Raw genomic sequence first — 27,485 nt, 5'->3', positions numbered from 1 at the left:
TTGCAAATAGTGACAATTTGACTTCTTCATTTCCTATTTGGATGCCTTTTATATCTTTCTGTTGCCTGATTGCATTTGCTAGGACCTCCTATGTTTTATTGAATAACAGTGGCAACAATGAACAGCCTTTCCTTGTTCCTGATCTTAGAGGGAAGGTTTTTTGCTTTTTACCATTAAGTATAATGTTGGGTGAGGGTTTGTCATAGATGGTCTTTATTATATTAAGGTATTTTTCTTCTATACTGATTGCGTAAAGTGTTTCGATCATAAATGTATGCTGTATCTTGTCGAAGGTTTTTTTCTGCATTTGTTGATATGATCATATGATTCTTTTTTTACATTTATTTTTTTAGAAAAAATTTTCCCTCTCTTTGATTCCATTTCCACCCCTGATGCATGGATGCTGCCACCTCCCCTTAACTGGATCTCTGAAGGTGGGATGACTCCTCCCATGGCGCTTGCAGCGCGCACCTGGGCTGGGCGCACCCGGGGTGCCTGGCACACCCGGAGTATGGTCTGTGGCTCCTCCTGGGGCACGAACCCAGGACCTTCTGCATGTAAAACAGAAGTGCTAACCACTACACTTTGTAGCCACACCCATCATAAGATTCTTATTTTTTAATTTTTTTATGTGGTGTATTGCATTAATTGATTTGTTTATGTTGAACCATCCCTGTCCCCCTGCGGTGAAGCCCACTTGATTGTGGTGTATAATCTTTTTAATATCCTGCTGTATTTGGTTCGCTAGTATCTTATTTAGGATTTTTGCATCTGTGTTTATGAGAGATATTAGTCTGTAGTTTCCCTTTTTTTTTTTTTGAGTTATCTTTACCAGGTTTTGGTATCAGAGTAATATTGACCTCATAACATGTGTTGGGAAGCATTGTCTCCTCTTTGAGTTTTTTGGAAAACTTTGAGGAGAATAGGTATTAAATATTCTTTGAATGTTTGATAGAATTCACTGGTGAAGCCATCAGGTCCTGAACTTTAACTTTTTGGTAGGTTTTTGATCATTGTTTCCATTTCCATACTGCTAGTTGGTCTATTTAGATTTTCCAGTTCTTCTTGATTCAGTCAACTGTTTGTCTGAAAATGCTCTCTAATCCCTGCTCCTTTTCCTCCCCTTCGAGAATGACTATTATTCTTATGTTTCCTCTCTTGATGGTATCAGTTCTTGTATTTCTCTTTCATTATTTTACATTCTTCAGTTTCTCTCTTCTTCCTTCAGATTTATTTCTAGATTTCTGTCTTTGATATCACTGATCTTTTCCTCCATTTGGTCGACTGTATTTTACAAGCTTTTTATTTCATTTTTCAACTCTTGAAGTGTGTTCTTTATCTCCAGAAGATCTATTCAGTTCTTTTTGAGAGTTTCAATCTCTTTGCTGAAGAACTCATTCTGTTCATCTAGTTGTTTTTTCAATTCCTGAAATTGACTTGTTTCGGAACTCACTCAGTTTTTTCAGAAGTCCCATCCTGAATTTTCTGTCATTTAAGTTTCATATTTCTATGTCTGTAATCTTATATTCTGCAGATTTTTCTCTTTCTTTCTGAGATGCCTTGTCACATTGTTATTCATGGTGTCTAATGGACTATTTCTCTGCTCAGGCATTAATGGAAGTGTGTTCTGCTTTTTTTTTTTTTCCTCAGAAAGAAGATTTATTATATATAATAGTCTCTAGCCTGTTGCAAATAAAGTGTTTTTCTATTGGTGTCCAGTAGGTGGCGTCTAAGTCTCTTCGATCCCTGCTTTATATAAAAATGCCTTTTTATTTTCTTATAGGTATTTAATCACTCTTGGTTTCAGTTCCTGTCAATGTTAGCAATAGTTTGTAGTAGTGTATACTCAGATTCCGTCTCGGAGGTTATGGGGTAGGGACCCTATATGTTGACGATGGGGGCTGTGGCTCAGCTTCAGTTTTGCAACCGTGGCTGGTAAAAATCAACTGTTGTTTCTCCACCTTCCACACTTTTCTGCCGTCCCTCATTCTCTGCCTTCTGTCCTGATGATAGGGCACTGCCACTAGCGAAGTGGAGCTCACAGCTCTCCCAGGCAGGGCTTTAGAGGGAAGTCACTGTACCTTCTCCCCTACCTGTTCTTCTACAAGGAGCTCCAGTGGCTGCAAGAGGCAGCTTCTTTATTTCTCCCAGTCCACTGCCCGACACCCGGGGTTCTGACCTGTGGTAGCTCTTATGCTCAGATCTCATGCTCAGATGTGCTGGTATGCAGTTTGGGTGTTTTTGTTGAGTTTTAGATGTTCAGCTTATTGTTTTAAGGGGAGAGATCTGGGGATCTCTCTCACTCTGCTATGTTTAATCGAATCCTCCTAAAGAGATTAGTTTAAGGGACCTCTGGGACAACATTAAGCTTGATAATATTCTCCTCATAGGCATACTAGAAGAAGAAGAATAAGGTTTTGAGAACCTATTTGTTGAAATCATGCCTGAAAACTTCCAATATCTAGCAAAGGAATTAGCTATAAAAATACAGGAAGTGTAGAGTCCCATAAAAGATGGGAGGCTTAAACCAAGACACATCATAATTAAAATGCCAGAGATTAAAGACAAAGAGAGAATCTTAAGTTAGGAAAGTTGTTGTTACCTACAGGGGAGTTACCCTAAGACTGCCAGCTGAATTCTTAGCAGAATCATTGGAGGCCAGAAGGGATTCACATGAAATATTCAAAATGATAAAAAGCAAGGACCTAACTATGACTACTCAAAATGATAAAAAGCAAGGACCTAACTATGACTATGCTATCTTTTAAAATTGAAGGAAAGATAAAGAGCTTCCCAGTCAAGAAAAAACTAATGGAATTCAACACCACTAAAGCAGTATTACAAGAAATGTTAAAGGAACTTTTTAATTAGATGAAGGGCAGCTGGAGAACATAAATAATGAATTATAAAATGCCAGTAACCATGTACCTGCCAATAATTAGTTTAAATGTAAATGGATTACATGCTTCAATCCAAAGACATGGGGTAGCTGAATGGGTAAGTAAAAACTCATACATATGCTGTCCACTACAGACCCACTTCAGATCAGAAGGTACACACAGACTAAAAGTAAAGGGATGGAAAAATGTATTTCATTCAAATGAAAACAAAAGCTCGGAGAGAAATATTTATATCAGACAAAACAGACTTTAAACAAAAGGCTATAATAGACGAAAAATGACTTTTTATAATGATAAAAGGATTGATCTAACAGGAGGGTGTAATCCCTGTACACATTTATATACCCAATGTAGGAGCACATAAATACATCAAACAAATATTGCTGAACATAAAGGGAGAGATAGACAGTAATACAGTCATAGTAGGGGACTTTAACACCCCATCGTTATCATTGGATAGATCTTCCAGTTGTAAAATCAACAGTGAAGCAGCAGCCTTAGACCAGATGGATTTATTCATGTTTTGAGAACATTTCACCCCAAAGCAGTAGAATATACGTTCTTTTAAGTACACATGGAACATTTTCTAAGCTAGAACACATTAGGTCACGAAACAGTTCTCAGTAAATTAAAAGATTGAAATCATATTAGGCATCTTCTTCCACCACAGTAGTATGAAACTGAAATCAATTACAAGAAAGAAACTGAAAAACAAGTACATAAAGGGTAAATAACATGATACTAAACACTGACTGGGTTAACATTGAGATCAGGGAAGAAATCAAAAGATACCTTAAGACAAATGAAAAGGAAAACACAATGGCCCAAAATCTATGGGACAGCGAAAACAGTCCTAAGATTGAAATTTATAGCAGTACAGGTGTATCTCAAAAAACAAGATACATCTCAAACAATCTAACTTTCTACCTAAAAGAACTAGAAGAAGAACAACAAACAAAGCCCAAAGTGAGTAGAAGCAAGGAAATAATAAAGATAAGAGAGGAAATAAACGAAATAGTCTAAAAAAAATGGAAAAGATCAGTGTAACCGAGTTGGTTTACTGCAAAAATAAAATTGACAAACCTTTAACCAGATTCATCAAGAAAAAAGAGTACCCAAATAAGTAAAATCAGAAATGAAAGGGGGGAAATGACAACTAACAGTACAGAAATACAAATGATTATAAGAAAATACCAGGAACAATTATATGCCAAGTAATTGAACAGTCTGGAAGGAATGGATATACTCCTAGAAACATAACAATCTTTCTGTACTGAATCAAGAAGAAACAGAAAATTGGAATAGACTGATTACTAGTAACAAAATTGAATCAGTAATCAAAAATTCCCCACAAACAAAAGTCCTGTATTGGGTGACTTCACAGGTGAATATTACTAAAAATTTTTAAGATGAGGGGAGGCTCCCAAGCTCATTTTACAAGGCTACCATTACCCTGATTCCAAAACCAGACGAAGACATTACAAAAAAGAAAATTATAGACTAGTGGTTACCAGAGGGTAAGAGGTGGGGGAGGAGGGAGGAGGTGGACAGGCTAAAGAGGGTCAAATATAGAGGGTAGGGAGAGGGTGAAGTAGGTAAAGGAGATGGAATATATGATGGCCAAAGGAAACTGGACTTTGGGTGGTAAACACACAATAGAATATACAGATGTCAAATTATAATGTACACCTGAAAATTATGTAATTGTGTTAACCAATGTTACCCCAATTTAAAAAAAAATTACATAAAATTATGTAATTGTATTAACTGTTACCCCAATTAAAAAAAAATTATAGGTCAATATCCCTGATGAAAATAGACGCTAGAGTCCTTAACAAAATATTACCAAACGCAATTTAGGAATACATGAAAAAGATCATACATCATAATCAAGTTGGATTTATTCCTAGGATGTAAGGTCGGTTCACCATCCGCAAATCAGTTAACGTGATACACCACATAAACAAAGTGAAGAATAAAAATCATGTGGTCATATCAATAGGTGCAGAAAAATAGAGCACATGTTTATGATAAAAACTCTCAGCAAAGTGGGAATAGAGGGAACATACCTTAACACATTAAAGGCCGTATATGACAAACCCACAGCTAACATCAAGTTCAATGGAGAAAACTAAGTGTTTTCCATAACATCAAGAATAAGGAAAATATATCTACTTTTACTACTTCTATTCAGTGTAGTATTGGAATTCCTAGCTAGAGCAGTCAGACAAGTAAAAGAAGTAAAAGGCATTCAAATTGTAAAGGAAGTAAAACTCATTATTTGCAGATGATGTGATACTATATAAAAGAATACTAAATGTTCTGCCAAAAAAGTATTCAAACCGATAAATGAATGAATTCAGTAAGGTAGCAGCATACAAAACTAATGTTCAGAAATTGGTTGCATTTTTATACACCAATAATAAATTATAAGAAAGAAAAGTTAAGAAAACAATACCATTTACAATCACATCAAAAAAGTTAAAATGCCTAAGAATAAATTTAACCAAGGAGGTAAAATACCTGTACTTGGAAAATTATAAAACATTGAAGAAAGAAGTTAAAGAAGATACAAATAGATGGAAATGTATACTGTGTTCATGGATAGGAAGAATTAACATTGTTAAAATGTCTGTACTACCATAGCAGTCTATAGATTCAGTGCAATCATTATCAAAATATCAATGGCTTTTTTTTCACAGAAGTAGAACAAATAATCCTAAAATTTGTATGAAACCATAAAAGACCTCGAATAGCTATAGCAAAGTTAGAGGTATCACACTACCTGATACCAAACTACACTGCAAAGCTATAGTAATCAAAATATTATGGTACTGGCATAAAATCAGACACACAGATCGATGGAGCAGATTAGAAAGCTGAGACATAAACCCAAGCCAGTATGGTTAATTTATGACAAAGGCAAGGATATACATTGGGATAAAGACAGTTTATTCAGTTTATTCAATAAATGGTGTTGGGAAAACTGGACAGTTACATGCAAAAAAAAAAGTGAGAACCTGGACCACCTACTTACACCATACACCAAAATAAACTGAGAATTGATCAAACCCTTAAATGTAAGATCCAAAACCGTGAAAGTCCTAGGAGAACACATAGGCAGTAAACTCTTGCATTGCTCCTAGTAATATTTTTTGGATATATCTCCTTTGGCTAGGAAAATAAAAGAAAAAGTACACAAATGAGATTACATTAATTAAAATTTTTTTGCACAGCAAAGGAAACCATCAATAAAATGAAAAGACAACCTACTAAATGGGAGAAAATATTTACCAAAATTTATAGTGAACTCAAAACTCGACACCAAAAAAGCAAACAATCCAATTAAAAAATGGGCAGAGCACCTTAATAGATATTTCTCTAGAGGACATACAGATGGCTAGTAGACATAGGAAGAGATGGTCATCGTCACTAATCATCAGAGAAATGCAGATCCAAACTGCAATGAAATATCACCTCACATCTGTTAGAATGGCTATCATCGACAAATCAAAAATCAAGTGTTGGCATGGAGGTGGAGAGACGAGAACTCTTCTGCACTATTTGTGGAATGTAAATTGGTGCAGCCACTATATAAAACAGTATGACGGTTCCTCAAAATTTAAAAATAGGTTGACATTTTGACTCAGCAATTCCACTTTTCAGTATTTATCTGAAGAAATCCAAAAGTAATTCGAAAAGATATGTACCCCTGTGTTTATTTCCGCATTATTTATGACATGTTTGCAATAGCCAAGCTATGGAAGCAACCTAAATGCCCATCAATAGATGATTAGATAAAGGAGTACAGATATACAGTGGAATGGTACTTGGCTATAAAAAAGAATGAAGTGTTACCATTTACAACAACATGGATGAACCTAAAGGGTATTATGCTAAATGAAATAAGACAGAGAAAGATAAATACTCTATAATCTCACTTATATATGAATCTAAAGAACAAAATAAAATAAGACTCAGGTACTGAGAACAAGCAGATGGGATGGGGGTTGGGTTGGTGGGTACAAAAGATGAAAGGATGAAGAAGTAAAAATTGGTAGTTACAAAATAGCCACGGGGATGTAAAGTACAGCATAGGGAATATAGTTAATATTGTAATGATAATGTCTGGTACCACAAGTGTATACTGGACTTATGGGAGGAATCACTTTCTATGTTGTATAAATGTCTAACCACAGTGTTTTGGTTATTTTAGTTGATTTTAAGTCCCTGTCTCCTGATTCCAACGTCTGGGCTTCCTCAGGGATGGTTCTGTTAATTTTCTCTCCCGTCCTGTGAATGGGCCATACTTTCTTGTTTCTTTGTATGCTTGTAGCTTTTTGTTGAAAATTGACATTTTGAATGTAGTCGTGTGCTGCATAATGATGTTTCAGCCAGTGATGGACTGCATATATGATGGTGGTCTCAAAAGAGAAGCCCCAAAGAAAATTAATAGGGTTTAGCAGAAGCTTATGCAGATCTCAGCAAGCCCCTTAAAAAGTTCGAAAACATGGACCCCAGTACCAAAATGTTTGCATTATAGAGAGGAATGTTCATGGTGCATTATCTGCTTACAGGTAAGTCTGTGATGAAATCAAAACCAAGCAAACCACAGTGGACATATTTCTGAAAAGAGTGATACCACCTCAAGAAGAGCCTCAGGCAAGTCCTTGAGGAGATATTCTGGAGGAAGGCATTTGTTATCATAGGAGATAAATAGGAGATGATAGCTCCATGAATGTTATTCCCCCTGAAGATCTTCCAGTGGGACAAGATGTAGAGGTGAAAGATGATATTAACGATCCTGACCCTGTGTATGCCTAGGCTAATGTATATGTTTTTGTCTTAGTTTTTAACAAAAATTTTCAAAAGCAAAAAAAAGAAGCTTATAGAATAAGGATATTAAGAAAGAAAATATCTTTGTACAGCTGTACAGTATGCTTGTGTTTTGAGCTAAGTTTTATTATAAGAGTTGAAAAGTTAAACAAAAAAATTAAAAGTTCACAAAATAAAAAAAGATACAGTAAGCTGAGGTTAATTTATTGAAGAAAGAAATTTTAAAAAGTAAATTTAGTGTAGCCTAAGTGTGCAGTGTTTATAAATTTTACCACAGTGTACAGTAATGTTCTAGGCTTTCACACTTACTCACCACTCACTCACTCACTTACCCAGAGCAACTTCCAGTCCAACACGTTCCATTTATGGTAAGTACCCTATATAGGTTACCAAACCTTTTATACCATATTTTACTGTACCTTTTTTATGTTTAGATGTGTTTAGGTACTCAAATACTTACCATTGCTTATAGTATTCAGTACAGAAACATGCTGTACAGGTTTGTAGCCTAGGAGTGATAGGCTTTACCATGTAGCTGAAGTACGTAGTAGCCTCTACCACGTAGGTTTGTGTAAATGCACTCTATGATGTTCACTCAATGTCAAAATCACCTAATGATGCACTTCTCAGAATGTATCCCAATTAAGTGAGGCATGACTGCATTTAATGTAGTCCTGGAAAACGTTCTCCTTCCTCTCGGGAGTTTGTTGCTGCTGCTTGTGGTAGGTTGTAGTTTTTGCTTAATTAATTTTCTAATCTATTTTCATAAAGTCTATATTCTTTGTCATGTGTGGACACCGAAGTGTTTGTTTTGAAAGCTTATTCATCACTTAGTGGTTTGTCAGTTTTTCTTAAATGCCTGGAATTAAACAAAGAAAAGCAACTCTAGAATTTTGCATATTGGCTCAGTTTCAGAGTATTTCTCAGTGCTCAGCCAATTTATTTGCCACTCTTCCCTAGCCCTTCCTGACTGAGTGGAGGCTAAAGGTCAGCCAGAGATGAAAGCTTATGGCTTTCTCATATCTTTTCTGAGTATGTGATCAGCCCTGGGCACATGGGTTGTCTTCCAAAGTCCTTGGTACATGCAGGAGCATTTTAGTCATTATTTCCTCATATATATCTTCCTTCCTTCCTATGCTTTTATGTCTGTCTAGTGCCTGACTCATTCTTTGTCCCAGGTGGATAGTATATTTGCCTTTAAATGCTTTGAATACACCCTGCTCATCTCAGGAACTTGCTTCTCCTGAGAAAGCTCTGAGGTGGGTGAAAGAAAGGCAAACCCCTGACACAGTTCATCAGATAATGACCGAACAGGTCAAAACACACAACCATCATAATTTCAGAATAAGGTCCATATTACTCAATTTGGCATCTACAAGTTGCACTAGGAATGTGAGTCACTGTCTCTATGGCTGCCATTTAGCCGGGGAGTAGGGCATGGTAGGTGCATTAAAACACCACAGTGCTCTCACCAAAGTTCGGCAGCCTTTTCTTTTTAAATGTTCCCCTGGTGGTTGTAAGTTGTTGATTAGATTCTCGAGTTTCAAAAAGTTGATTCTGACTGTTTTTGCCAGCATAATTGTTGCCTTAGTGGAGGGACATAATTTTGGAGTTACCTGCTCCACCATTGTCTGTGATGTCATTCCTGGTGTGTTTGTTTTAGTCCCTATGCCAGTGCCACATTTTCTTAATAACTATAGCTTTTTATGAAGTCTTGATATCTGTTAGGGCATGAATGTCCACATTGTTTTTTATACTGTTTTGGCTATTCTTGAGCCTGTATTGTTCATGTTATATATTCCTTTCTGTGTCCCTAAATTCTTTGATAAATGGTTTATTCTATTTTGATGAACACTTTAAAGGCCTAACGTGAGCCAAGCATTGCTTTAGGTCAGGGTTTGTCAACTTCGGCATTATAGACAGTTTGGTCCAGATAATTCTTTGTTTTTGAAGGCTGTGTATGCATCGTATCCCTGGTCTCTACCTAGTAGCACCCCTCCCCTGAGTTGTGACAACCAAAAATGTTTAAAGACATTGTCAGATGGTCCCTTCGGGTAGTGGGGGTATGGGGGTGGCACAGTTCTCCCATCTGAGAACCGCTATTCTAGATGATAAAGGATTTACAGATAATAATGAGCTAATTGGAGGAATAAATGGATGAAATACATTGTGATGAGGTTAAGTATGATTATAGAGATATCAACCAAGAAATGTGGAAGAACAGCAAAAAATTGCCTTGGAGACTTGATAGCAAGTATTACGCAAAGAGAGAAATGGTGGTTTTGGGTTGGATCTTAAGGCAAGTAGGTGGAATTGATTAGGTGGTGGAAAGGGCCTATCTAGGGACTTGATAGAAGGGCCCTTGTGTGCATTGAGAACACAGAGACATTAAATGTGATTGCAGAGGATGCGGGAGATAGAGTTGAAAAAAGTGAAGGTAGTTGGGGTCAGATAAGAAAAGGCTTTTTATACTATGTTAAGATTTCATTTTTCACCTTATTATAGAAAATCAACAAATTAACCAACACGTAGGTCTTTAGAATGGTATGATCAACTTTTTTTAAAGAACAATAATATAGGGAGATGATAAAAACATATGGTGAATATTAAACTCAAGAAGAAGATAACTCTAGCCTATAGAGTAGGAAAATAAGGAAGGAGGGTGGAGATTATAGAAACTAAAACTAGATGTCAGACATTGCTCTGAAATCACATCACTCTGTGTAGACTTTCCCATCCTCTTATTCCTCAAAGTTTTTATATATTACCGACACTGATGACAGTTCTTAGTATTTAAAAGCAGGAGTGAAGTGGGTCAATGGTTAAAATTTATGTTTTTTAAAACATCAGAGTGATATATTTTAAACTGGTATTTTTGCTTTCTTGGATTGGACATGTAGTCAGATTAACTAAAACTGGACTCTTAAAATAGTTTTTGTCTTGAGAAAAGAAAGATACTTGGAGTTAAAATGCTATAACATTTTTTATAACGTTGACTTTGATAGTATTTCAAACTTAAAGAAGAGTTACAAAACTGGTAAAAGAACTATTTACCCGTTGTCTAGAATCACCATTGTTAACACTTTGTCTCAAATACTTTACCATTTGCATTTTCTCTCATTATATTCATTTTTGTTCCTGAATCATTTGAGAGTAAATTGTAGAGATCATGCTGCTTTTCCCCTAAAAGCTTCAATATTTTCACAGAAAAAGAGTATTCTTTTACACAATTACAGAATAGTTATCAAATAAAAAATTTATATTCAATACACTTATCTAATCCAAAATCCATATTCAAAGTTTCCAATTGCCCTAATAACATTTGGAATAATAAATGTTTTTTAACAGTGTTTTAATTCAGAAGTTCTTTTGCCTCTCATTGTCTTTCCTGACCTTGACATCTATGAAGAGTGCAGGCCAATTACTTTTTTTAGAATGTCCTTCAGTTTGGGTTTGTATGGTGCTCCCTTATTAGGTTAAGGTTATGAATTTTTGACTGAAATACAAAAGAAGTGATGGTATGTTTTTTTTAGTGCATCTTAACGGGAGACATGTGATGTCAGTTGGTCTTGTAACTGGAGATAATAATTTTGATCACTTGGCTAAAGTGGTATCTGCCAGATTTTTCTATGTAAAGTTAATTTCTCCCAGTTTTAACCAATGAATAATTTGTGGGGAGATAGATACTTTGAGACTGTGTAACTATCTTGCTCCTCAAACTTTCCTTTACTGGTTTTAGCATTTGTTTATTACTGAGATTTAAAAAAAGTGGTGATCATCTAATTTAATTTCTTAACTTTTGTTAGTTGGTATTTACATGGATGTATTTGAAGAAAAATATTTTTTAAATTACATGACCATGGGGGGGATGGCATAGATGATAGGGGCATTGTTCATCCCTCTTGTGACCAAATCAAAGTTGTGACAAAAGCACGGAGCCAACAGCAAGAAAAGTTGCCTGGGATCTAGATGAACAGAAGCAATACAACTAGAGAGAGAAATAAGAAATCACCCTGCAACGGTAAAAAGTAGGAGGGGGTGAAGATGTGAGGCTACCTGGTCCCAAGTGGCTGAGTGGGACAGAGGCTACAGCAGCGGCAAGCCAGCAGATTCATATGTCTCTCAAAGGGACCATGTACACAACTGGACTTTAGCGGTGATAGACCTGCTTGTTTTGAGCACCAGCGCCCTGTTGGCTGCCAAAGGAGCACCAGGGACTTACAGGGGGACACTGAGTTGTTGAAGCAAGGGCTGGAGGTGAGTCTTGCTCCCGGACAGATGTGCTGGCTGTGTCTGTTGCTCTTCTGTTGAGCCTTGCCCTCTCCCAATGTGGGGACACAGCACTGCTATAGCTGAGACATCATCTAACTGGATAACAGAGGTAACTTTGCCCAGAGGGTCCCTGAAACTCTGCCTCCCCCAACTCACAGCCCCACCTAAGCCACATCCAAGTGTGTCTTGAGGAGTCAGTTGCTCCTTGCTGAGCAGCACCAAATTCACACTGGTGGCAGCTGGCCTCGGTTTCTCGTATGGTTTCTTATGGCAACTATAAGCACAGCATCTGTGGATTACTTACTGAATCTTAACAGGTGGCCCTGGAAGGACACAGGCTGGGACTAAAACTGGCCTATAGCTGAACCCATCTCAGGACTGTGCTCCTGGACACCTATTACACAAAGCCATGCTAAGAAGACTGGGAGATTTAGGAGCTTTGCTTAGTACATAGAGACAGACACTGAAAGGAAGCCAAAAAGGAAGAAAAAGAAGCAGAAACCATATGAGAGTACAGAACAGAGGTTCAGGAATAATGGAGTCAAGCAGTCTAACAGATGCAGAGTTCAAAACACTGGTTATAAAGAAGCTCGATGAGATTATTGGAAGAATAGATGAACTCAGTGAGTTTTTTAACAGAAATAAAAAAGATGGAAATGGAAATTATAAAAGGGAAGCAGTCAGAAATAGAGAATACATTATCTGAGATGAAGAGTATATTAGAGGGAATCAACAGAGTGGATGAAGAAGAGGATCGAACCATTAATATAGAGGATGTGGAAGCCAAGGTCATCCAATCAGAATGAGAAGAAAAAAGAATCCAAGAATATAATAATAATGTAATGAGTTTTTGGAACAAAATTAAGTGTAAAAGCCTCTGTGTAATGGGGGTATCTGAAGGAGGAGAGGGAGAATAAGAAGTGGAAAAGCTATTTGAAGAAATCATGATGGAAAACTTCCCTAACCTGGTGAAGGAAATAGACATATGACACTAGTAAGTCCCAAAAACCAGGAACCCAAAGAGGCCTACCAAACATGTCATAATTAATTGCTAAAGGTTAAATACAAACAATATTAAAAGCAGCAAGAGAAAAGCAGTTAGTTACCTACAAGGGAGTACCCATAAGACTGACAGCTGATTTCTCAAAAGAAACTTTGCAAGACAGAAGGGCTTGGCACAAAATATTCAACATGATGAAAACCCAAGATCTACAATCAAGAACACTTTATCCAGCAGAGCTATCATTTAGAGTCGAAGGACAGATAAAGAGCTTCCCAGACAAAAATAAACTACAGAAATTTGTCACCACTGAGCCAGTATTACAGAAAATGTTGGAAGGTCTTATTTAAGAGTAAAAAAATATATCAAAATAATAAATGAGAATGGTAATTACTGTAGATCTATCAACGACTATGTCAAATGGAGAAGAATTAAGTGCTCCAGCCAAAGGATAGGGTGGCTAAATAGATAAGAAAACAAGACCCCTATGTATGCTGCCTGTAACAGACACTTCAGATTAAAAGATACAGACTAAAAGGAAGGGGATGGGAAAAGATATCACCTTGATGGACCTAGAGAGTATTGCACTGAATGACATAGGTTGGATAGAGAATGACAAATATCGCATGATTTCATGTACACGTATCTCTAAAGAACAAAACAACAACAAAAGCATAAATAAACTCATAGATACAGAGAATTTTTTTATTAGTTTTAAGTATACAGTACATTGGTTAGATATTTATATAGTTTATAAAACGATCCCCCTAATTACTCCTTCTCTACTCTGGTTTTCCACCTAGCCAACATATTAATGCTAACTGCATCTCTGTGACCACCTATCAACCACTAATTTGTACTTCTTTAAACCTTTACCCCATTCTCCCAGCCCCTCAATCCCCCATACACTCTGTTTGTCAACAAATTGTCCTCTATATTTGTGAGTCAGTTATCGATTATCTTTTTGATCCTTAGATTATGCATATAAGTGAAATCATATGGTATTTATCTTTGTTTGACTTATTTCACTCAGTGTAATAACCTCTAAGTCCATCCAGGTTATTGTAAATGGTAGGATTTCATTTTTTTAATGGCTGAGTAATAGTCCATTGTATTTATGAACCATAACTTCTTTATCCAATCGTCTGTTGCTGGGCATTTAGGTTGCTTCCATATCTTGGCTATTGTAAATTGTGCTGCCGTCAATAATAGGATGCATACATCTTTACGAATTCTTGTTTTGGTTTTCATTCGGTAAATACTCAGAAGTGCAATTGCTGGGTTAAAAAGTATATATTCATTTTTAGTTTTTTGAGAAACCTCCAGACAGTTTTCCATAATGGCTGCACCAATTTGCAATTCCACGAACAATATATGAGGATCTTCTTTCCTCCTCATCCTTGCCAACACTTGTTGTTCTTTGATTTATTAATGATAGCCATTCTGACAGGTGTGAGATGATATCTCATTGTGGTTTTAATTTGTATTTCTCTGATGCTTAGTGACCTTGAGCATCTTTTCATATGTCTTTTGGCCATCTGATACAGAGACTATTTTGAGGGCCACTAGACATGAGTGGTTTGGAGGTTGGCAAAAAAAGCCAAAGGAATTAAGAGCTACTTTGCAGAATAGATATGGAATTGTAGAGTGTAGCATGGGGAAGATTGTTAATAATGTAATAAATATATAAGGGTGAAGAGGGATGTATTAGTGGGGTGATTGCTTTGTGAGTTATGTGGATCTCTGATCACAATCAACTGAAACTGGTATTTTATGTATGTGAACTATAATTGAAAATAAGTCATTGACTTGTACAATGTAAATACAAGCAACTAATTGTCCATTATATTTCAGTAAAGTCAGAAAAAATTACATCATCACAAGGAAATTATGTAAAACAGTAAGAGGTCACAAATTTGAAAATAAATTGCTATAATGACACAGAAATGAGTGATAAGTAACAGAATATAATAGAAAATAATAAAAAACCCCAATGTATGGACAGGTTTATGGAAATTGTTAAAGCCTGCCAATCCCAGTTTTGTTTTGTTTGTTGTAATCTGCTTAAGAACAAGTTAGCAGAATAATGATCCATGTGTGACGATTTGCTGCTTTCTTTTTTTTTTTTGTTCCCCACTTCTCTCTTTGGGTAAAGATTAAGGATTGTGATGGAGGGTTGTAAAGGAAAGAAAAAGAGCCCAAAATTCTGATTATTTAATGCATTTTTTATTTACCATGCAATCATTAAAAAGGATATTGATATATTAATACATTGATACAAACTCTCCAAATCTTATTAAGGCAGGATTTCTCAACAGGATCACTGTTGACATTTTGGGTTAGATAATTATTTGTCGTGTGGGTTATTCTTCATGCAGTGTAAGATGTTAAGCAGTATCCGTCATACTTTACCCTCTATATGCCGATGATAATCCTATCCACAGTTGTGACAACCAAAATTGTTTCCAGACATTGTCACATGTACCCAGGGGGCAGAATTGCCCCCATTGAGAACGGCAGCGGTTTACTCCCCCTTCCACATTTTAACTTATTGGACATGTGCATATATAATGTTCTCATAGTTACAGCTTTGATTAAATTTCAGAATCAATTTCGTGACTTAAAAATGTAGTTTTCATAGATTTTTTCCCCATAATTTTTATTGTGGTAAAATATACATAGTATAACATTTACCATTTTAACCATTTTTAAGTGTACAACCCATTGACATTAAGTATATTCACAGTATTGTGTAACCATCATCACAATCTATTTCCTGAAGTAATTCCCTATTCCTTTCTCAACCAATTCCCTAATTTCCGTTCTGCTTAGTTTTTCAGCGCTTTTTTAAAAATTCACTTAGCTGTACCATAATTTACACAAATAGTCTCTTAGCAATCAAAGTTCTGATTTCATTCTTATAATGTGATAACTTCATGCTTATAATGCTTTTTAATAAAAGATATTTTTTTATTTTTTATTCCTAAGAGAGAGATTAGTGGATCAAAGGTTATGAATGTTTATGATTCTTTGCTTATTTACTAATTACTTTCTAAAGTGTTTACACATATTTATACTGTTAATATAATATATGAGCATACACTTCACTGTACTTTCATTGGGGATTGTTGCTATTTCTGTTACTGCTTTTAAAATGATAATTTGCTATAAGAGGTTAAAGGTAGTTTAACATGGTTTATTGATTGATTATTTTATTAGACTTGTTTCTATTTTTTTGTCCTTATTCCTGTAATGACAAAATTTTTTAATGTGTTTGGTGTATTTTAATCAAATGTAGATGTTTATTTTTCGTCTTTTGCTGGAGGCTTTTTTCTCCTGGTTTATTTTCCTTTTTATTTAAATGTTAAGGTCTTGAAACTTAAATGTATTCAATTAAAACATTAAATGGCATTCAATGAAAATGAGAAGTAATTTTTTTGTCTTTATTGAAATGTAATAGATAATTAGTTGCTTGTATTTACATTGTACAATTCATTGAGTTTTTTTTCCAGTTATACTTGGTGTACAATAATATACCAGTTTCAGTTGTATAGCGTACAACTATATGATCAGAGATACATATAACTCTCAAAGTGATCACTGCATTAAATCTAGTGCCCCTTTCCCCCTTACATATTTATTACATTATTAACCATCTTCCCCATGCTACACTCGATCTTTCCATGACTATTCTGCAACTATACATTTGTACCTCTTAATCTCTTTGCCTTCTTTTGGTCTCCCCCCACTCCTATCTAGTATCCCTCTAAATATTCTCTGTATCTATGAGTTTATCTCCTCTTTTGTTGTTGTTGATTTTGTTCTTTAGATTCCACATGTAGGTGAAATCATGCGATATTTGTCGTTCTCTATCCAACCCATTTCATTCAGCATGATACTTTATAGGTCCATCAAGGTAATATCTTTTCTCATCACCTTCCTTTTAGTCTGTGTGTGTCTTTTAATATGAAGTGAGTCTCTTGTAGGCAGCATATGTAGGGGTCTTATTTTCTTATCCATGTAGCCACTCTGTCTTTTGGTTGGAGCACTTAATTCTTTTCCATTTGAGGTACTTGTTGATAGGAATGTAGTTATTACCATTCTTTATTCCTGTTTTTCATACATGTTGTTTCTTGAAGAAGTCCCTCCAACATTTCCTATAATACTGGCTTGGTGATGATAAATTCCTTTACCTTATTTTTGTCTAGGAATCTCTTTATCTGTTTTTCAACTCTAAACGTTAGTTTTGCTGGGTAAAATATTCTTGATTGTAGATCCTTGTCTTCATCACTTTGACTATTTTGTGCCAAGCCCTTCTGTCCTGCAGAGTTTCTTTTGAGAAATCAGCTGCCAGTCTTATGGGTGCTCTCTTGTAGGTAACTACTGCTTTTCTCTTGCTGCTTTTAAAATTCTTTCTTTGTATTTAACCTTTGACATTTTAATTATGATATATTTTGGTGTTGTCCTATTTGAGTTCATCTTTTCTGGGACTGTCTCAGCTTCCTGGGGTTGTATGTCTATTTCCTTCAGGTGAGGGAAGTTTTCCATTATTATTTCTTCAAATAGCTCTTCAACCTTTTGTTTTCTTTCAGTTATCTCTATGATATAGATATTTTTACCTTTAATAGTGTCCCATAATCTCCTTAAATTATTATTATAGCCTCAGCTTATTTTTTCTTGCCATTCTGATTGAGTGTTCTTCACTTTCCCATCCTCTGTATAGGCCATTTGATCCTCTTTGTTCGCTTTGTTTATTCCATTTAATATACTTCTCATCTAGATGTTTTTTCCATTTCTGATGGTTTCCCTTTTATAATTTCCATTTCCATTTTTATGTTTTTTATTTCTTTGTCGAAGTTCTCACTGAATTTTCTACACTTCTTGTAAGTTCATTGAGCATCTTTGTAACCAGTGTTTTTTAACTCTACATCTGTTAGGTTGCTTGACTCCATTATTTCTGGGTCTCTGTTCTGTTTTCTCATTAGGTTTCTGCTTTTTTGTCTTCCCATTTTGGCTGCCTCTCAGTGTCTGTTTCTGTGTACTAAACAAAGCTCTTAAGTCTCCCGGCCTTATTAGTGTGGCTTTGTGTGGTAGGTGTCCAATGGCACAGTCCTGAGAGGGGTTCAGCTGCAGGCCAAATTTTGCCCCAGTCTCTGCCCCTCCAGGGCCACCTGTTAAAATATAGCAAGCAATCCACAGATGCTGTGCTTATTGTGCCTTGAAAGGTGACGCTAGAAACCGAGGCCAGTTGCTACCAGTGTGAGTCTAGGCACTGCTCAGTAAGAAGCACCTGATTCCCTGAGGATATACCTGGATGTGGCTTGGGTGGGGCCATAAGTTGTGGGAGGCAGAGTTTCTGGAAATCCTCTGGGCAGAGCGACCTCTGTTATCCATTCTGATGAGGTCTCTGCTATGGTGGTGCTGAATCCGTGCACTGGTATGGGGAGGACTCAATAGAAAAACAGTGGAAACTGTGGTAATTCTATACTGAGCCAGTCTCCCTGCACCCCTCTCTCCAACAACTTTGTGTTCCCTCTAAGTCTCTGTTGACCCCTGCCCAGCTGAACTGGTGCTGGTGCTCAAAGCGAGTCTGTCTGTCACTGCTAAAGTCTGTGTGCGGAGATGGCCCCTTTAAGAGGCTCCTGCAGCTACTGGATATCGCTGCTGTAGCCTCTGTGTCACTCAGCTGCTCGGGATCTCGTGTCCTTGTCCTGTCTTACCTTCCGCCATTATAGGGTGATTTCTTAGATTTCTCCCTAGTTGTATGGATTGTTCTTCTAGATCCCTGGTCATTTTTCCTTGCTGTTTGTTCCTTATTTTTGTCACAACTTTGATTTGGTTGCTGGAGGGATGAATAGAGCCTCTATCATCTACGCCATATTTTTCCTCCTCCCCAGTAGTAATTTTTATCAGAAGTAAAAGAACTGTAAATGTTCTTCTAAAATGTTCATGGTCATGTCTAATAATATAGTATGTATTCCCTTTTGCTTTATATTTAGTAAGTTGAGATTTTTATAATTTGTTTTTGCCGATACTGTATTTTAATTTGCTATCCTTTCTCTAAAACGTAGGTCTGACAGTTTTTATGTAATTATGATTTCGGAAGTGAGATTTTCATGGTTTTGAGTGCTATTATGATAATGGACAATATTTTGCCTTCTAAGGAATTACTAGAACTATATCCATAGCTATATTTATTTTAATTCCTATCTCTTATTCACTGTATTCTCTTTTTCAAGAAAATTGCCTAAGAACAAAATATTTTCTTTATGTGGATACTATTCATATTTAATGATGTCCTTCTAAGGAAACATGGATATGTTTCATGTTTCCTTCGTTTTGAGTAGTGTGGCCTTGTTGTGATCCAATTTTAAGAGTGAGGAGTTAAAAATATTTCCTTATATTTATAAGTTTGCTTTATTAAAATTATTGTTAAAACCAACATTTATTTGTATAATGATAGATAATAAATCTTTTTTCTTTGTTGCACGCAGTTTTCTAAAAGTTAGGAAACATTACAGGAAGAACAATATGTCCTTACTCTAGAGTCAGATCTCTGTGAGAATTGTTGAGTCTCCTGCTTTTGGTAAGTTAACAAAGATAAAGAGTGGAATGATGGCCAAAGTAGATTTATTATATGATGTATCTCTCATTCCTTGATGATAGCTAGCTTGATTTCCATTTACACTTAATAGTTGGTGAAGGAATGAAATGAATTTGAAACTGTGGTTAATAGAAAATAAGTCAGGCTATTTTCAGGTCATGGAACATAGTGTTATTAATAGAAAGAAATATTGAAAAAGTACTGAACTAAGACCATACTGTTACTTTTAGTGCTGGATCTACTAGTAAATGTTTCCTTAAGCCTCAAGTTTTTCCTTTTTGTCTAGTTCAGTACCTCTTTTAAGGTGCTTTTAGCTCTAAAATTTTATCCCTATGACCTGGTAGGTTACATAACAATCCTTTGAGATATTTTGATAAAAAGAGGAAGGCAGTAGAACTTTAGAAATACAGTTTGGGTCTCTTTAAATTAGTTAGACTTTTCCTGTATTTCCTGTAGTCCAAGGATAGTGTGAATTAAAATGGAGGTATTTTGAGATCAGTACATTGCAGAGGTAAAGGGAACTGCTATTGGTTATTTCCAAGAGTGGACATGCAGCTGGTTTACTTTTAAAATAATAATAATAAAAAAACTAAGTTGGATTGATAATCCTTTCAGAAGCAATTCAGTAGCTGGAAGTTTATCTTAATAGTCATTTAGTAAAGTTCTCTTATTTTACAAGAAAGGAAATTGAGCTCTACTTGTGGTTGCAGTTCGCTTAAGGTCATAGATCTAGTTAGTATTTAGAACTAGAACCAAGATTAACTCTCAATTCAGGGTTCTTGATGTAGTACTGTTATTTTAATAGTCCATTAGGATTTTTTTCTATGCATTTTATAGTCAGTAAAAACGTAGACTGTTTTTCTATATAGCCTGACAGAACTCTTGTTCAAGAAAATAAAGTACATTTATGTCTTAAAATGATTTTTACATTTTTCTGTCACTACCACAGCTCCAAGGAAGAAAATTAGCCACAATTCAATTGTTCCAACACTGGATTATTTGGAATCTTCTTTATTCCTTATATTTTTGTTCACATGCTTCTGAGTTGTTGCCTTACTATTTAAATTAAGATGAGGTAATTATTAATTGAAATCATCACTGTATAGTTCAGAGAGTCTAAGGGAGCTTTCCAAGAGTGCATAATTAGTGACATAGTTGTTTTTGAACAAAAAAGTTTATTTTTCTAATCTCAAAGTAGTTTGTATGTGTTTTTTGTTGCAATGTGCAGTTTATACTTTGGATATTTATAATCGGAATAGATTCCATTTGCTAGGAAGAATAGTCTCAGTGCCTGCTGTAGTAGGAGGATATCTGGAATGGAAGGAAAAAATGAGAGCAGTAAACCCATTCTGTTTTATATAAAATTTAAGTAATTTTTACTCATCTTTCTGCCGTGAAAAATATTCCTTGTTTGACATTTCCATCGTATCTTTCTATATATTAGAACTTAGACCTCCATTTCTTTATTACCTACTTTTTTTTTTTATGGCAGAAGATGTGGGATATGCTAGTTGGTCACAGAACGGATAACCTTCTCTTACATTCTTTGATCAGAGTGAGCAAAGCCCAGAAGCTTGGATCATAATTATGGAACTCATTTCAAGCCTGATAACTCTTAATACTTTTCTAAATGCAGACTATAATAGTAGATCAAGGAATATGGAAGTACCCAGTAGATTTATAACTAACTCCATAAAAACAAGGATCAGTACCTTTCTATAAGATTATGGTTTAAGGTTGAGCAAGGATTAGTTATACCTTTAATATAAAAAATTTCAACGGCTTATTTTATTTGTAAAGTAACAAACATTGAAGTATAGAAACAAGATAAAGACTTTTAATCATTCAGCTTATTTAGCAAATACTTATTAAGTAGCTGTTTTGCTAGTTATTAGGGCATACAGACGTATAGATATTATTCTGTGGCCCTAGAGAGCTATTTCAAATGCGTATGTATTTGTGGAATTTTTATGTAATCGAGTAGAATATGTTTAATGATAACCATAGTTGGTTTGCTGTAAATTCAGGACATAGAACTTAATTGTTTAAAGGCCCCATCTAGTTCAATGTTGCTAAGAATTTTTTCCTGAGTACTTTAAAAATCTCTTCCTGTTCTTTACTAACTATATTAAAAAGCAAACCTTTACTTTTTAAGTACTTTGTAATTAAGAATCTGACTAATTTGGAGGAGTTATCAGCTGGATTTAGATCTTGGCTCCATAATTTATTTGCACTGTGACTTTTGGCAAGTTACTTAATCTGTATTGTACCTCAGTTTTCTTATTTGTAAAATGGAGATGATCACAGTACCTGTTTTATAGGGTAGTTGTGAGGATTAAATCAGATAATGAATATTAAGCACTTAGAACAATTCTTGGCATATTATAGATATTTAGTAAATGTTAGCTATGATTTTAATTTTTATCAGTGTGTATATATATATATTGCTGGTAGTTGAATTGTCTGTAGGAACACCCAGTGAGGGCTAAAGGCAAGGGACACTTAAATGAGTGATTCGTATGTGTTTATGAAATGAATTCACAAATAAACATTAGTGCATGTTTTTTTCCCTCCTCTTTCATGCCCACACCCCCCCCACCCACTTCTGCCCCTGACCTACCGATGTTGCCCTTTCCCCTTAAGAACTGGATCTCTGAAGGCGAGGTGCACCCTGGGTATGGTCCGTGGCTTCACCTGGGGCACAAACCCAGGACTTTCTGTATGTAAAGCAGACATCCTAACCACTACACTATGGAGCCACCCCATGTCCATGTTTAATCAAATATAACCAGAAATGTGTGAGTTTAAATGCTAGATTTCCTGATATAAGTGCTTATCTACAACAAATTTGAGTTTCTACTGTCTAAAGGCCACTATTCTGGGATATAGGACACTGAAGTAGGTATTCAAATAATACTCTATATAACTTTTTAATTCTGGAAACTTAAAAGCACATTCAAAAGGAAGAAAATAGAACCTTTCAAGTACCTATCGCCAAGCTTCAACAATGATCTCATAGTAGAATATCATATATGCCCACCCAAGTATCCCCTTACTGGATTATTTTGAAACAAATTCCAGACATCATATCATTGCACTGAAATTTTTAGAAAAACAAACTATATTATGGGGTGTTTGCCTAAAATGAACTATCTGCAAAAAGACAAATTTTACCCCACCTTTGGTGCCAGTACAAAAAACAGGTTCCTTTCATGATTCCTTTTAAGTGATAGTGTTTAGATGTTTGGGGTCCATCATTTTGTAGTTTATAAGCTATTGTACTCTCACATTATTGGAAGTACAAATTTTAAACATTTTATTATGAAAAATTTCAGATTTACAGTAAAGTTGAATTTTATATATACTCACCACCTAGATTCTTCCTTTAACATTTTACCATGCTTGTTTTATCACATGTTTGTTCATCTCTCCAACTCTCTTTTGATACAGCAATCCATTCTATTTTCTTAACTAATTTCAAGGTGAATTGCAGAGATCAGTGTAATTGAAGTTCAAGTTTTAAAGTTACCTTTTCAACTAGGTTGTATCAAATTGTTTTGTGTAAACTTTATTGTTGTGAACGACTGTTTATATCTTAAGTATGGAGTTGTGACAACTCATATAGTCTCTGTGGTTCTCTTGCTTCTTATTTTGAACTTTGCTCTCATACATTGCAAACCTTTATTCAAATATTTAGCTAAAGTAACAGTAATTCATATTCAGCCAAAACTAGTTATAATGAATTATGATGGTTTTGCGTGTGTGTTTTCACATGTCTTTAAAAAAATATGTAGTTTAGAAAGTCATTGTGTGTCCCAGGGTGGTACACTAAACTAATATGCTATTTTTGGAATCTGTTTCAAAATTTTCTATTTAACAGTTTTTCTGAGGGCCAAAAGTTATTTTTTAGTGTTTAGTTCTTATTCTTTGATCTTGGTATTCTGTAAAATGTCTTAATATACTTTGATCTCCACATGACTACATAACTTGTGACAGAAAAGCTGTTTATTACATTACGAGCTTCTTGAATGCTCATAATAGTCACATATTGAGTAAATAAGTTAGGTAAATTTATCAATTATTATCCTTATTTTTTCGAAGTTTGTCTTTACCTTTTATTATCAAACTTATTAAGGACAGAAGGTTGCTTTTGCTCTGTGTGGAACAAAGGAAAATATGAAGTTTAAATTCTAAATACTTCATTAGCATATTTCAGACTTAATGTAAACAGAAATGTTATGAGAGTTCTAGAACATCTATACTCTGAATTAATTTATTATTTAATTGGGAAAGATTACAGACAAGAATACAATATAAACAGCTCTGCATCTACTACCTAGCTTTATGAAATCTTATGTCATATTTGCTTCAAATATCTTTTAAAGAAAGAAAAGATTACAGATAGAGGTACGGTCTCATGAATTTTAAAATATTTTCTACATACATGTATGTATATGTAGAAAAATAACTATTCTATTTTTCAATTACAGTTGACATTCAACATTTTAGTTTCAGGGGTACAGCATAGTGGTTAAACATTTATATAATTTACAAAGTGATCCTCCTGATTAGTTTAACACCCATCTGGTACTGTACACAGTTATTACCATATTACTGACTGTATTCCCTTTGTTGTACTTTACATCCCCTTGACTATTTTGTAATTACCAATTTGTACTTCTTAATTACTTCCCTTTTCACCCAGCCCCCCAAACCCTCTTCCATCTGGCAACCATCAGTTTGTTCTCTGTATCTATGAGTCTGTTTCTGTTTCGTTTATTTTGTTCTCAATATCCCACATGTAAGTGAGATCATGTGGTATTTGTCTTTCTCGGTCTGACTTATTTCACTTACCATAACATTCTCTAGGTCCATCCATGTTATCACAAATGGTAACATTTCACTTTTTTAATGACCAGGTAATATTTCATTGTATGTATGTACCACTTCTTTATTCAATTGTCTCTTGACGGGTACTTAGGTTGCTTCCATATTTTGACTATTGTAAATAATGCTGCAATGAACATAGGGGTGTGTTTACCTTTTCAAATTGGTGTTTTGGATTTCTTCAGTTAAATAACTCAGAAGTGGAATTGCCGAGTCATAAGGTAGTTAGTTCTATTTTTAATTTTTTTGAGGAACCTCCAAACTGTTTTCCATAGTTGCTATACCAATTTAAAATCTCACCAACAGTGTATGAGGGTTCACTTTCCTCCACATCTGTGTTAGCACTATTGTTTGTTGATTTGATGATTAGCCATTCTGACAGGTGTGAGGTGATACCTCATTGTGGTTTTACTTTGCACTTCTCTGATGATTAGTGATGTTGAGCATCTTTGTGTATGTCTATCGGCCATCTGTATGTCTTCTTTAGAGAAATGCCTGTTCTGGTCCTCTGCCCATTTTTTATTTTATTTATTATTATTGTTATATATTCTTCTTCTTCTTCTTATTGTTATTATTATTATTGTTGTTATTATTGTTATTATTTTTAATGCCTACAGCACCTGGTATTCCTAGGTGGTCTCCCATCCAAGTACTAACCAGGCCCGACCCTGCTTATTAGCTTCCGAGAGCAGACGAGATTGGGCACGTTCAGGTTGGCATGGCTGTAGACCACCTCTGCCCATTTTTTAATTGGATTGTTTGGGTTTTTGTTTTCTGGTGTTGAGTTTTATGAGCTCTTCATAAATTTTGGATATTAACCCCTTATGAAATGTATCCTTGAACCTAAACATTTAGAGTATTTTTCAGTTTTATAGGTTCATTTAAATGACACCATAAAGTACACATTATTTCAAACTTGCTTTTGTTGTTCAGTGTTGTTTTGGGGATTTTGAGTAAGTTTTAGATTTGAACTGTTGAATACATAGCTACTATCTGGCTATTGAGCACTTGAAATGTAGTTAGTGTGAATTGAGATGTGCTGGATGTATATTTGCACAGAAGATATTGAAGACAATACAAAAAAATTATGTGAAATATTGTATTACTAATTCTTTTATTTTGATTACATATTGAAATGATAATTGAGTATATTCGATTAAATAAGATTAAAATTAATTTCACCTGCTTTAAAAAAAAACATGGTTCTAGAAAATTTTAAATTATATTCCTGGTTCATGTTTGTAGCTTACATTATATTTCTATTGAACAACACATCTAGATTGCACACTTTTCATTCCTGTTTAGTATTACGTTTTAGGGAGATACTATAATGTATCTACCATTGGTGGCTATTGAGAATTTTTTTCTAATTTAGTGCTATTAAAAGTGCTACCATAAACATTCTTAGACATCTCTCCTTGACACATATGCTAGAGTTGTTTTAGGAGGTCAGTTTTATTTTCTACTATAAGATAATTGCCAAATTGCTGAACAAATGGTTTTACTAATTTACCCTTCCACTGGCAGTTTGAGTATTTTCTTATTCTACAGTTCTTTATCCTGGCCAATGCGTTTTTGTAGACAACTATCATTTAACCCTTAACACCACAACAAGCTTTGTTAATTCTTTAAGTGAATATAAATTAAGTGTCAGCTTATTTTTCTTAGTTAATCTTTTGTAATAATACACATAGCCCTTTTTTGCAGTACTTATGGTCTGAATAAATAAAAACTGATTTTAAAATTTAGCAACTGTGCTATGTATATCCATCCTATTTATTAGTCAGCAGCTGCAATTATTGCAACAAAGCATATCTGTTTTTAAGTGCTGCTGCTTGAGAAAAATCTTGTAGCATCTTTATACAATGAATATAGTGCTGCCATGGAAACTTATGTTTTAGAAGAATATTTAATGATACAAGAAAGTATTCATAGTATATTAACTAATGCAGGCAAAAGGTTACAAAACAGTGAAGTTCAATTTTGTTAAAACCTAATGTATGTTAACATTTTTCCATGATTATCTCTGGATGGTGGGATTTAGGGTGACATTCTATTTTGTACTTCACACTTTTCTTTATATTCCACTTTCTATATGGACTTATCCAGGAAGGAGGATGTGGAGGGGAGTCCTTAGCAACAAAAAGCTAAAACATCCCCACTTGGAATATATTAGAAAAGAGAAGTGAGTAAATGAGCTGTAAATATTCTCATTTTAAATGCCAAGTTAATGCTTTTATTGATTATCAGGCTCCTTAAGATGAAAACAGAACCAAATTATATTATTGTTTATCTATTGTTTTTCAAGCATTAGAGGAATTTTTCAAAGAATGTCTCAAATTACTTAGGGATGGTCATTTAACTTCACTAAAAGGTCCATTTACAATTTGGTACTTTCAACTCTTGGGGAAAGGAAATAGAACTCATCTCCAGTCATTTGGAATAAAATTCAGAAAGTTTTAATTCTAGTGTCAACTTGCTTTTATTTGGAATTATATGATGTAGTCATAAATTTGGGTTCAAATCCATTTCTCTTGCTTTGTAATCTTTGGAAAGTTACCCAGCATCCATGTTGTCTTTTCATCTGTGCAGTGGAGACAATAACACCTAAATAAAAATCTTTATGAGATGTCTAGCATAGTGTAAGCCCTTAACAAAATTTCCTCTTTTTCTATTTTTCAGAGTGGATGCATTTAATAGCTGGAGACAATTGATTAGGTATGAATTTCATGAAAATAGCTATGAATAGCTCTGATGTACCTATCAAAAAGTATAGAAGTTACCATATAAGTTGATCCTAATTTTTTATACCTCTCCCTCAGGTATCTATCACCTGGAGCATTGAGTTCACTACATTCTCAAAGTAAGCTAAACATGGTATTCTTAAAGATGATTTCTCTGATCTGTTTATATATATTTTGCCCCTGGCATATGGTTTTATTGCCTGGGTAATAAAGATAATACTATTTCAGACCTTAATTAGCAT

At 34.8% G+C, this 27,485-nt stretch overlaps 1 protein-coding gene and 1 pseudogene across 21 annotated transcripts in view; one reads left to right on the top strand and one right to left on the bottom strand.

Moving 5' to 3' along the window:
- ATRX (ATRX chromatin remodeler) overlaps positions 1-27,485 on the top strand; it is a 246,852-nt gene that overhangs the window by 17,492 nt on the left and 201,875 nt on the right. For 3 of the 21 annotated variants that reach the window (XM_036226906.1, XM_036226901.1, XM_036226905.1), the window contains exons 3-4: positions 27,182-27,217; positions 27,322-27,362. The exons of 16 other annotated variants lie outside the window; for them this stretch is intronic. Coding sequence is in view for 1 of the 5 variants with exons in the window: in XM_036226894.1 (XP_036082787.1) it covers positions 27,182-27,217 (36 nt within the window). In the remaining 4 variants the exon portion in view is untranslated. Of the gene's footprint in view, positions 1-27,181; positions 27,218-27,305; positions 27,363-27,485 lie in introns of those variants that run through there. 2 more of the 21 variants (XM_036226894.1, XM_036226908.1) reach the window with 2 other exon arrangements.
- Positions 25,108-25,229, bottom strand: LOC118608369 (annotated as a pseudogene).

The sequence above is a fragment of the Rousettus aegyptiacus genome, unplaced genomic scaffold (genome assembly GCF_014176215.1).
Source record: "Rousettus aegyptiacus isolate mRouAeg1 unplaced genomic scaffold, mRouAeg1.p scaffold_m13_p_9, whole genome shotgun sequence".
NCBI classification, from domain to species: Eukaryota; Metazoa; Chordata; class Mammalia; order Chiroptera; family Pteropodidae; genus Rousettus; species Rousettus aegyptiacus.
Note: the sequence above shows the minus strand (reverse complement) of the source record. Positions and strands in the feature narration are given on the sequence as shown.